Source organism: Coregonus clupeaformis, chromosome 25 (genome assembly GCF_020615455.1).
Source record: "Coregonus clupeaformis isolate EN_2021a chromosome 25, ASM2061545v1, whole genome shotgun sequence".
In the NCBI taxonomy this organism is placed as follows: domain Eukaryota; kingdom Metazoa; phylum Chordata; class Actinopteri; order Salmoniformes; family Salmonidae; genus Coregonus; species Coregonus clupeaformis.
In genome coordinates, this window is record NC_059216.1 from 4,821,520 (window position 1) to 4,834,367 (window position 12,848).

A 12,848-nucleotide genomic window follows, 5' to 3' on the forward strand; every position below is an offset into this window, starting at 1 on the left:
TGCGACAACGAGGTGTTTTTAATACAATAGGAAGGCTAACGCAGAAAGACGACCGTTTCCAAAATAAAAAGGTTTTCATCCCAAAGTTGTCTGTCTGACTGCCCGCTTCGGCCTCTTGATCCAAAATGGCGTAGCAGTGCGGTTGTGTTCTTTGTTGTGTGTCCGTGTAAATAGCCTGTTTTTTGTATTTTATTTTTATTTTTCGTACATATTTCCCTATCGCACTTTTCATCTTTCTACAAAATATACTTTCCTGCAACCCGCCTCACTCAATGTGGAACGGATTCTATTATTGACATACCTTTTATCTAGAATCTCCAGTTGAAACTAGCTAGCCAGCTAACTAGCTACTTGCTATTAGCCACCGTTAGCGGTTTTCACCCAGAACATTACTGAAACACTGGACATTAACACCGGATCGCAACTAGCTAGCCGCAACCGAATGGATGTTGCTGTTGGCTAATCACCACTGCCCCCAAAGCAAGCACCAATTAGCCTTGAGCTAGCCTCGAGCCAGGCCCATATCCCGGCTATCTACCTCTCTGTCAACCGGATGGGACCTCCTAGTGTTGACACGAAGCCCCGCCGATCCAACACGACTGGTCTGCCGACGAAATCGTCTGATGTGATTTCAACAGGCTTCCCGTTACGACGTCGACCACGAAGATCCATCTGCTAGCCCCGGCCCGCTAGCACACGCAAGCCGTGGCCTCTTGCTCGCCAGTGCTATAGCAGCCCCCGAACTACCTCCGAACTCTCCTATTGCTGTTCACCGGACCTTATGATAACTCAGCTATACAGCTGATGCCTGCTCTCAGCGATCACTGCCTTATTGCTTGCGTCCGTAATGGGTCCGCGGTCAAACGACCACCCCTCATCACTGTCAAACGCTCCATAAAACACTTTAGCGAGCAGGCCTTTCTAATTGACCTGGCCCGGGTATCCTGGATGGATATTGACCTCATTCCGTCAGTAGAGGGTGCCTGGTTGTTCATTAAAAGTGCTTTCCTCTCAATCTTAAATAAGCATGCCCCATTCAAAAAATTTAGAACTAAGAACAGATATAGCCCCTGGTTCTCCTCAGACTTGATTGCCCTTGACCAGCACAAAAACATCCTGTGGCGTACTGCATTAGCATCGAACAGCCCCCGCGATATGCAACTTTTCAGGGAAGTCAGGAACAAATATACACAATCAGTTAGGAAAGCCAAGGCTAGCTTTTTCAAACAGAAATTTGCATCCTGTAGCACTAACTCCAAAAAGTTTTGGGACACTGTAAAGTCCATGGAGAATAAGAGCACCTCCTCCCAACTGCCCACTGCACTGAGGCTAGGAAACACTTTCACCACCGATAAATCTACAATAATCGAGAATTTCAACAAGCATTTTGAAACGATGGCTGGCCATGCTTTCCACCTGGCTACCACTACCCAGGCCACCAGCTCTGCACCCTCCGCTGCAACTTGCCCATGCCCCCCTCCCCACACAAATTCAGACCGCTGATGTTCTGAAAGAGCTGAAAAATCTGGACCCCTACAAATCAGCTGGGCTAGACAATCTGGACCATTTCTTTCTAAAATTAGCCGCTGGAATTGTCGCAACCCCTATTACTAGCCTGTTCAACCTCTCTTTCGTAACGTCTGAGATCCCCAGAGATTGGAAAGCTGCCGCGGTCATCCCCCTCTTCAAAGGGGGTGACACTCTAGATCCAAACTGTTACAGACCTATATCCACCCTGCCCTGCCTTTCGAAAGCATTTGAAAGCCAAGTTAACAAACAGATCACCGACCATTTCGAATCCCACCGTACCTTCTCCGCTATGCAATCCGGTTTCCGAGCTGGTCATGGGTGCACCTCAGCCACGCTCAAGGTCCTAAACGATATTATAACCGCGATCGATAAAAGACAGTACTGCGCAGCCGTCTTCATCGACCTGGCCAAGGCTTTCGACTCTGTTAACCACCGCATTCTTATTGGCAGACTAAATAGCCTTGGTTTCTCTAATGACTGCCTCGCCTGGTTCACCAACTATTTCTCAGATAGAGTCCAATGTGTCAAATCGGAGGGCCTGTTGTCTGGACCTCTGGCCGTCTCTATGGGGGTGCCACAGGGTTCAATTCTCGGGCCGACTCTATTCTCTGTGTATATCAATGATGTCGCTCTTGCTGCTGGTGACGCTTGGATCCACCTCTATGCGGACGATACCATTTTGTATACATCTGGCCCTTCATTGGACACTGTGTTAACAAACCTCCAAACGAGCTTCAACACCATACAACACTCCTTCCGTAGCCTCCAACTGCTCTTAAACACTAGTACAACTAAATGCATGCTCTTCAACCGAACGCTGCTTGCACCCGCCCACCCGACTAGAATCACTACTCTCGGCGGGTCTGACCTAGAGTATGTGGACAACTACAAATACCTAGGTGTCTGGTTAGACTGTAAACTCTCCTTCCAGACTCACATTAAGCATCTCCAATCAAAAGTTAGATCTAGAATCGGCTTCCTATTTCGCAACAAACATGCCCTCGTAAAACGGACTATCCTACCGATCCTTGACTTCGGCGATGTCATTTGCAAAATAGCCTCCAACACCCTACTCAGCAAATTGGATGTAGTCTATCACAGTGCCATCTGTTTTGTCACCAAAGCCCCATATACTACCCACCATTGTGACCTGTACGCTCTTGTTGGCTGGCCCTCACTACATATTCGTCGCCAAACCCACTGGCACCAGGTCATCTATAAATCACTGCTAGGCAAATCCCCGTCTTATCTTAGCTCACTGGTCACCATAGCAACACCCACCCGTAGTCTGCGCTCCAGCAGGTATATCTCACTGGTCATCCCCAAAGCCAACACCTCCTTTGGCCGCCATTCCTTCCAGTTCTCTGCTGCCAATGACTGGAACAAACTGCAAAAATCTCTGAAGCTGGAGACTCTTATCTCCCTCACTAACTTTAAGCATCAGTTGTCAGAGCACCTTACCGATCACTGCACCTGTACACCACCATTCTGAAATTAGCCCACCCAACTACCTCATCCCCATATTGTTATTTATTTTGCTAATTTACACCCCTGTATCTCTATTTGCACATCATCTTTTGCACATCTATACTCCAGTGTTAATACAAAATTGTAACTATTTTGCACTATGGCCTATTTATTGCCTTACCTCCATAACTTACTACATTCGCACACACTGTATATATATTTTCTGTTGTATTTTTGACTTTATGTTTTGTGTACCCCATATGTAACTCTGTGTTGTTTTTATCGCACTGCTTTGCTTTATCTTGGCCAGGTCGCAGTTGTAAATGAGAACTTGTTCTCAACTGGCTTACCTGGTTAAGTAAAGGTGAAAAAAATAAAAAGCATGAAAGATGCATACTGCGCTGGAATGATCTCTACTTGGAAGTTTGATACAGAGAGAAATTGTGTTTGTCAGTTTCATGTGTGTTTTACACCTCCAGGGGTGTGTTGTTTTATTTGACCTTGGTTGTGGGCAGTTTCTATCAGTGAATAGTGCCTTATATACATGTGCCATAGTGTTTCTTATTCATTCTAGTACCATAGTACCCCTAGTTTAATTATTTTTGCAATATTAACTATTTATTTTGAATCGAAATAAGAAGTCCTGCAGGTGAATTCAAGGCAAGCGTTCCTCACCTGGATTCTTAGCAACTTCAGGCAGCGCAGCCTACCCTAATGGCTTGTATCATAGCAACCTCAAGGACAGCCAACCACATAATCTGCCATCAACAAGCGTTTCAGTATTGCTGGAAAATGATTGGCTAAAATGAAGAGGACCATGACTAAAATGAGTCATTCCACCTCAAAAAGCACAAGAAAGAGGATTTCGACACCCACCATCTCAGATTGTTCTGAAATGGTTTATGTAGTTAGAAATGGATAAGATCAGCATTCCTGAAACATTAATTTGTTTAAATATAATTTGATCTCTGAGAAATTAAGTTAATTAATTGCACCCAAATTGGCTATTTGAATTTCAGGATTCATATAATCTTCAATAAATATAGTACCTAACATTCGATTTGGACCATCATTCTAACCTAACAATGAGTAAGACATGAAGAATCGAATAAAATGGTCAAAAACCTCCCATGGACCACCCACACCCCAGCAAAATCCCACCCCATCAACCAGTATACAGTATCAGTTCTCTGTTTGACAAGTGGTATGAAGCTGCTGCTTGGAGTATTGCTTCTTCATCCTTTGTAATGTTTTCCCTGTGAATCTGGTGATGTTTTTTTCCCATCTGTTCAGAGAAATTAGCCATTGAAGTCGCTTGCATTGTTTACCATAAATTGTGAATGTACCACGTTCTGCCCACTAGATGCCGCTGTTCCTGATACTTTAATTAATTTAGCTGGTCTCTTACATTTTATTAAATGGATCACATTTTCTTTGCAACTTTGGGTAGAAAAGCAATAGGTTTTGCTTATGATGAAAATACACTAAACAAAAATATAAAGGCAACATGTAAAGTGTTGGTTCCATGTTTCATGAGCTGAAATAAAAGTTCCCAGAAATTTTACATATGCACAAAAAGCTTATTTATCTCAAATGTTGTGCATTTCTCCTTTGCCAAGAGAATCCATCCACCTTTCAGGTGTGGCATATCAAGAAGCTGATTAAACAGTATGATCATTACACAGGTGCACCTTGTGCTGGGGACAATAAAAGTCCACTTTAAAATGTGCAGTTTTATCACACAACACAATGCCACAGATGTCTCAAGTTTTGAGGGAGTGTGCAATTGGCATGCTGACTGCAGGAATGTCCACCAGAGCTGTTGCCAGAGAATTTGTTAATTTATCCATCGTCGTTTTAGAGAATTTAGCAGTAGGTCCAACCTGCCTCACAACCGCAGACCACGTGTAACCACGCCACCCCAGGACCTCCACATCCGGCTTCTTCACCTGTGGGATCGTCTTAGAGGGGGGTGGGGAGGTGTTGCTGAGGAGTATTCCTGTCTGTAATAAAGCCCTTTTGTGGGGAAAAACGAATTCTGGTTGGCTGGGCCTGGCTCCCCAGTGGGTTGGTCTGGCTGCCAAGTGGGTGGGCCTATTTCCTCCCAGGCCCACCCATGGCTGAACCCCTGCCCAGTCATGTGAAATCCATAGATTAGGCCTAATGAATTTATTTCAAATGACTGATTTCCTTATATGAACTATAACTCAGTAAAATCTTTGAAATTGTTGTATGTTTTATATTCATATATCAAATACATCGCCCAGACACTCTTCTGTCTTTTCTCAAAAGCCCTGCCTGCATGTGTGTCAGTCATTGGTTGATAAGCACACTTTGTGCAACAAACCTAGTGATTTTCCCACGCAGACACATGTACACTGAGGCGCATAATGGTTAAGAAAGGCTGAATAGATAAGAGTAGGCTAGATGCTAGAAAGGCTGTCTGATGATAAAATGTAATATGCTGCACAACTGTGAGGATGGAAGTTAAGCTCAAGCCGAAATTTCTTAGTCTCTAACACATTGGGATACAGCCAGGAGTCAACTGATATGCATATGCATTTAGCGACAGTGAAATAAAGGGCCAGCATATTTATACTGTACTTAGGCCAGGGTATTCATACTTCTACTTTTTAAAACTAAATCCATTCCTCTTCTGTGTGCCTGGTACAGGATGCGTGAGAACATGTCTGCCATGGTGTGTGTGAAGGAGGAGGATGAGGACCCTGGGGAGAAGCTGTCCCAGGATGAGATCATCTCCAGGACCAAGCAGGTGATCCAGGGCCTGGAGGCTCTAAAGCAGGAGCACAACTCCATCCTGGAGGGCCTGCTGGGCACGCTGCACTGCCTGAAGCAGGATGACCAGGGGGTCTTGGTGGAGGAGAAGTCCCTCATGATCCGCAAGTCCCTGGAGATGCTGGAGCTGGGCCTGAGCGAGGCACAGGTTAGTACACTGTATAGGGCTAGGCTACACACCGCTGGGGGAGAGCTGGAGCTAGAGCCCTCTGGGATCTAATCTAATTCACTTTCAAATTAGACAGCTAGATGGAGAACCCACAGGCACCTACCACCTAAATGACCTGTGTCAGTAAATCAGACTAGAACTAAGGATTATCCATGTATTATTTACTACCAGTCTTCTCAGTGTTCTTCCTCACCCCCTTGACCTCTTGCCCACTTGCCACACCCCTAACCCCCTCGCTGTGTTTGGCCCAGGTGATGATGGCGCTGTCGGGCCACCTGAGCTCGGTGGAGTCGGAGAAGCAGAAGCTGCGTGCGCAGGTGCGCCGGCTGTGCCAGGAGAACCAGTGGCTGAGGGACGAGCTGGCAGGCACCCAGCAGAAGCTGCAGAAGAGCGAGCAGAGCGTGGCTCAGCTGGAGGAGGAGAAGAAACACCTGGAATTCATGAACCAGCTGAAGAAGTACGACAAGGACCTGTTGCCATCGGTGAGTTAATCCACACCACACAACACACACCCAGACTGACGCACACCACCTCTTTTCAGCTGCCTGGTTTACACTGAATGACAATAACAATCCCTGTTTTCCTCTGTTAGGAGGAGAATGACTCTGACTCCAGTAAAGATAATCTGGATGATCTGTTCCCAGACGACCAGGATGACCAACCTCCAGGCAGTGAGTCTTCTTCCTATCCCCATGTCTCTCTCCGTTCCTCACCTCCCGTTTCCTCTCCTTTCTCCTTGTTCCTACTTCCCACTTTCCCTCCCCACTCTCTCCAATACATTAACTGGTCTCTTTCTCCTCTTGTTGGTCTGAAAGTCCTTATCGCTGTGAGCTTTAAAGTGCTATTAGTCAAAGCTGGTTGAGTGTGGAGGCAGGCCAAATGGAAATGGAGCCAGTGAGCCAGATCACACAGTCACCAGGTTGGCTTCACTCCAGCAACCAGCATGTACAGGAGAGGATCTGAGGCAGAGGGACAACACCCACTCCCCACTTAGCTGGGCATTTATTTACAAAATTAAACAAAAGGGGTCCTACGTACAATATCGTATAATGATCCTACATGGAACCACTTACAGTAAATGAAAAAAAGCATATACAGTGGGGAAAAAAAGTATTTAGTCAGCCACCAATTGTGCAAGTTCTCCCACTTAAAAAGGTGAGAGAGGCCTGTAATTTTCATCATAGGTACACGTCAACTATGACAGACAAATTGAGAAAAAACATCGAGAAAATCACATTGTAGGATTTTTAATGAATTTATTTGCAAATTATGGTGGAAAATAAGTATTTGGTCACCTACAAACAAGCAAGATTTCTGGCTCTCACAGACCTGTAACTTCTTCTTTAAGAGGCTCCTCTGTCCTCCACTCGTTACCTGTATTAATGGCACCTGTTTGAACTTGTTATCAGTATAAAAGACACCTGTCCACAACCTCAAACAGTCACACTCCAAACTCCACTATGGCCAAGACCAAAGAGCTGTCAAAGGACACCAGAAACAAAATTGTAGACCTGCACCAGGCTGGGAAGACTGAATCTGCAATAGGTAAGCAGCTTGGTTTGAAGAAATCAACTGTGGGAGCAATTATTAGGAAATGGAAGACATACAAGACCACTGATAATCTCCCTCGATCTGGGGCTCCACGCAAGATCTCACCCCGTGGGGTCAAAATGATCACAAGAACGGTGAGCAAAAATCCCAGAACCACACGGGGGGACCTAGTGAATGACCTGCAGAGAGCTGGGACCAAAGTAACAAAGCCTACCATCAGTAACACACTACGCCGCCAGGGACTCAAATCCTGCAGGGCCAGACGTGTCCCCCTGCTTAAGCCAGTACATGTCCAGGCCCATCTGAAGTTTGCTAGAGTGCATTTGGATGATCCAGAAGAGGATTGGGAGAATGTCATATGTCATATGGTCAGATGAAACCAAAATAGAACTTGTCGTGTTTGGAGGACAAAGAATGCTGAGTTGCATCCAAAGAACACCATACCTACTGTGAAGCATGGGGGTGGAAACATCATGCTTTGGGGCTGTTTTTCTGCAAAGGGACCAGGACGACTGATCCGTGTAAAGGAAAGAATGAATGGGGCCATGTATCGTGTGATTTTGAGTGAAAACCTCCTTCCATCAGCAAGGGCATTGAAGATGAAACTTGGCTGGATCTTTCAGCATGACAATGATCCCAAACACACCGCCCGGGCAACGAAGGAGTGGCTTCGCAAGAAGCATTTCAAGGTCCTGGAGTGGCCTAGCCAGTCTCCAGATCTCAACACCATAGAAAATCTTTGGAGGGAGTTGAAAGTCCGTGTTGCCCAGCGACAGCCCCAAAACATCACTGCTCTAGAGGAGATCTGCATGGAGGAATGGGCCAAAATACCAGCAACAGTGTGTGAAAACCTTGTGAAGACTTACAGAAAACGTTTGACCTGTGTCATTGCCAACAAAGGGTATATAACAAAGTATTGAGAAACTTTTGTTATTGACCAAATACTTATTTTCCACCATAATTTGCAAATAAATTCATTGAAAATCCTACAATGTGATTTTCTGGATTTTTTTTCCTCATTTTGTCTGTCATAGTTGACGTGTACCTATGATGAAAATTACAGGCCTCTCTCATCTTTTTAAGTGGGAGAACTTGCACAATTGGTGGCTGACTAAATACTTTTTTTCCCCACTGTAAGTAATCTGCATATGTAACATTTTTCAGGGATTTAAAGGGTACATCACCAGTAATTGCTCCACCGCATAGAGATCTAATAAGATGCAGACAGGGTTGTGGAGGAGGGGGAGAGAGAGAGGAGCAGGATCTCTCTAGTCCTTTGTTGTGTTTGTATTGGGCAATTATTACTTTCTTTTATTCCAAGTTTCTGCCTGCTTAATGAGCGCAATCTGAAGAGAGAGAGGGAAAAAAAGAGAGGATCAGAGGGAAGAGTGGGTAGTGCCAGGAAGCTCTCCAGAATGCGGGGGAGGCAAGCATCAAATGCTCCTGAGTGCGCTCACATTAATCCTGCCCCACATGAAGCAGAGCTGACTGAGACGGGGCCCCGTGTCTGTCTGAAAGGATCCTGGTAGCGTGAAGTGGATTAGACTCCTCTCCTGTCCTGACTGGTAGCTCCCTGAAATACTCTTATGTCTTAGGTCCCCCGCAGTGCAGTGGTGCAGCTACACTATATATACAAAAGTATGTGGACACCCCTTCAAATTAGTGGATTTGCCTATTTCAGCCACACCCGCTGCTGACCGGTGTATAAAATCGAGCACAAAGCCATGCAATCTCCATAGGGAAATATTGGCAGTAGGATGGCCTTACTGTAGAGCTCAGTGACTTTCAACGTGGCCCCATCATAGGATGCCACCTTTCCCGTCAAGTTAGTTCGTCAAATTTCTGCCCAGCTAGAGCTGCCCCGGTCAACTGTAAGTGCTGTTATTGTGAAGTGGAAACGTCTAGGAGCAACAACGGCTCAGCCACTCACAGAACGGGCTCGCTGTGTAGCGCGTAAAAATCGCCTGTCCTCGGTTGCAACACAAACTACTGAGTTCCAAACTGCCTCTGGAAGCAACGTCAGCACAATAACTGTTCGTCGGGAGCTTCATGAATGGGTTTCCATGGCTGAGCAGCCGCACACAAGCCTAAGATCACCATGCTCAATGCCAAGCGTCGGCTGGAGTGGTGTGAAGCTCGCCTCCATTGGACTCTGGAGCAGTGGAAACGCGTTCTCTGGAGGGATGAATCACGCTTCACCATCTGGCAGTCCGATGGACGAATCTGGGTTTGGCGGATGCCAGGAGAACACTACCTGCTCCAATGCATAGTGCCAACTGTAAAGTCTGGTGGAGGAGGAATAATGGTCTGGAGCTGCTGTTCATGGTTCGGGCTAGGCCCCTTAGTTCCAGTGAAGGGAAATCTTAACGCTACAGAATACAATGACATTCTAGACAATTCTGTGCTTCCAACTTTGTGTCAACATTTTGGGGAAGGCCCTTTCCTGTTTCAGCATGACAATGCTCCAGTGCACAAGACCTTGACTGGCCTGCACAGAGCCCTGACCTCAACCACATCGAACACCTTTGGGATGAATTGGAACGCCGACTGCGAGCCAGGCCAAATCGCCCAACATCAGTGCCCGACCTCATTAATGCTCTTGTGGCTGAATGGAAGCAAGTATCCACAGCAATGTTCCAACATCTAGTGGAAAGCCTTCCAAGAAGAGTGGAGGCTGTTATAGCAGCAAAGGGGGAACCAACTCCATTTTAATGCTCACATACTTTTGGTCATGTGTTGTAGATGGAGCATAGCTAGGATTTTCTAGGTAGTTAGTGTAGTGAACGTTTGTACCTGTCCTCTCATATATGAAGTGAAAAGACCATGACAAGTGACCTTTTTCCAATGCAGTACTACCATTTCACATGTCTATTTGATATGTTTGGCTTTGCCTAGGGCTGTGACGATCATTACATTTTGGATGACGGTAATTGGCCAGCCAAATGACGTGGTCACCGTAATAACCGTTCCTAACGGCATGTGCTGCCATAGAAATAGAATGAATAGAACAGGCATTCCCATTCAAGTCAATAATGGGTTGACTGGCGGCCAGGTTGTCACTAGTTACCACAGCTGTGGCTGTGGTAACTAGTGACGACCATGTTACGGCGAAAAAGACTCAACCACACGAATGCCCGGCTGTGTCGTCTTCAGTTAGCTGTTCGTTCCACACACACAAAAAAGAAAAAGTTTAGTACCGGGTCGGACCCCCCTTTGCCTCCAGAACATCCTGAATTCTTCGGGGCATGGATACGTTGCTCAATTGGTATCAAGGGACGTAACATGTGCCAGGAAAACATTCCCCACACCATTACACCACCGCTGTACCATTGACACCAGGCAGGATGGGGCCATGGACTCATGTTGCTTACGCCAAATCCTGACTGCCAGCAGCATGACGCAACAGGAGCCGGGATTCGTCGGACCAGGCAATGTTTTTCCACTCCACAATTGTCCAGTGTTTGTGATCGCGTGCCAACTGGAGCCTCTTCTTCTTGTATTTGGCTGATAGGAGTGGAACCCAGTGTGGTCATCTGCTGCAATAGCCCATCCGTGACCTGGACCGACGAGTTGTGCGTTCCGAGATGCTGTTCTTCACACCACTGTTGTGCTGTGCCGTTATTTGCCTATTTATGGCCCGCCTGCTAGCTTGCACGATTCTTGCCATTTTCCTTCGACCTCTCATCAACAAGCTGTTTTTGCCCACAGGACTGCCTCTGACTAGATGTTTTTTGTTTGTCGCACCATTCTCGGTAAACCTTAGACACTGTCATGCGTGAAAAGCCCAGGAGGCCGGACGTTTCTGAGATACTGGAACCGGTGCGCCTGGCACTGACGATCATACCACGCGCAAAGTCTGTTAGGTCACTAGTTTTGCCCATTCTAACATTCAATCGAACAGTAACTGAATAACTCGATGCCTGTCTGCCTGCTTTATATAGCAAGCCACGGCCACGTGACTCACTATCTGTAGAAGCGACCCACTTTCGTGAGCGGGTGGTGTACCTAATAAACTGACCACTGAGTGTGCCTTCAGAAAGTATTCATACCCCTTGACTTATTCCACATTTTGTTGTTACAACCTGAATTCAAAATGGATTTAATATATGTTTTTCTCTCACCTATCTACACACAATACCCCATAATGACAAAGTGAAAACGTGTTTTTAGAGATTTTAGTGACTGGGTGTATTGATACACCATCCAACGTGTAATTAATAACTTCACCATGCTCAAAGGGATATTCAATGTCTGCTTTTTTAATTTTTACCCATCTACCTTCTTTGCGAGGCATTGGAAAACCTCCCTGGTTGTGGTTGAATCTGTGTTTTGAAATTCACTGCTCTACTGAGGGACCTTACAGATACTGTAGTTGTATGTGTGGAGTACAGAGATGAGGTTGTCATTCAAAAATCATGTTAAACACTGTTATTGCACACAGTCCATGCAACTTATTATGTGTCTTGTTAATCACATGTTTACTCCTGAACTTACTTAGGCTTGCCATAACAAAGGGGTTGAATATGTATTGACATTTCAGCTTTTCATTTTTAATTAATTTGTAAAAATGTCTACAAATGTAATTCCACTTTCATATTATGGGGTATTGTGTGTAGGCCTGTGATACACAATCTCAATTTAATCCATTTTAAATGTGAAGTCAAGGGGTGTGAATACTTTCTGAAGGCACTGTGTGTGTGTGTATATATGTGTATATATATATATATATATATATATATATATATATATATATATATATACATACATACATATACTGCTAAAAAAAATAAAGGGAACACTAAAATAACACATCCTAGATCTGAATGAATGAAATAATCTTATTAAATACTTTTTTCTTTACATAGTTGAATGTGCTGACAACAAAATCACACAAAAATTATCAATGGAAATCAAATGAATCAACCCTTGGAGGTCTGGATTTGGAGTCACCCTCAAAATTAAAGTGGAAAACCACACTACAGGCTGATCCAACTTTGATGTAATGTCCTTAAAACAAGTCAAAATGAGGCTCAGTAGTGTGTGTGGCCTCCACGTGCCTGTATGACCTCCCTACAACGCCTGGGCATGCTCCTGATGAGGTGGCGGATGGTCTCCTGAGGGATCTCCTCCCAGACCTGGACTAAAGCATCCGCCAACTCCTGGACAGTATGTGGTGCAACGTGGCGTTGGTGGATGGAGCGAGACATGATGTGCTCAATTGGATTCAGGTCTGGGGAACGGGCGGGCCAGTCCATAGCATCAATGCCTTCCTCTTGCAGGAACTGCTGACACACTCCAGCCACATGAGATCTAGCATTGTCTTGCATTAGGAGGA

The 12,848-nt window shown here is 45.4% G+C and overlaps 1 protein-coding gene across 5 annotated transcripts in view; it reads left to right on the forward strand.

Moving 5' to 3' along the window:
- The window catches only part of LOC121539370 (kinesin light chain 1), a 48,230-nt gene that overhangs the window by 15,651 nt on the left and 19,731 nt on the right, over window positions 1–12,848 (forward strand). For all 5 annotated transcript variants that reach the window (XM_045207472.1, XM_041847812.2, XM_041847813.2 and 2 more), the window contains 3 exons: window positions 5,671–5,941; window positions 6,214–6,444; window positions 6,555–6,633. In XM_045207472.1, the coding sequence (XP_045063407.1) occupies window positions 5,672–5,941; window positions 6,214–6,444; window positions 6,555–6,633 (580 nt within the window). In that variant the 5' untranslated portion in view covers window position 5,671. The remainder of the gene's footprint in view (window positions 1–5,670; window positions 5,942–6,213; window positions 6,445–6,554; window positions 6,634–12,848) is intronic.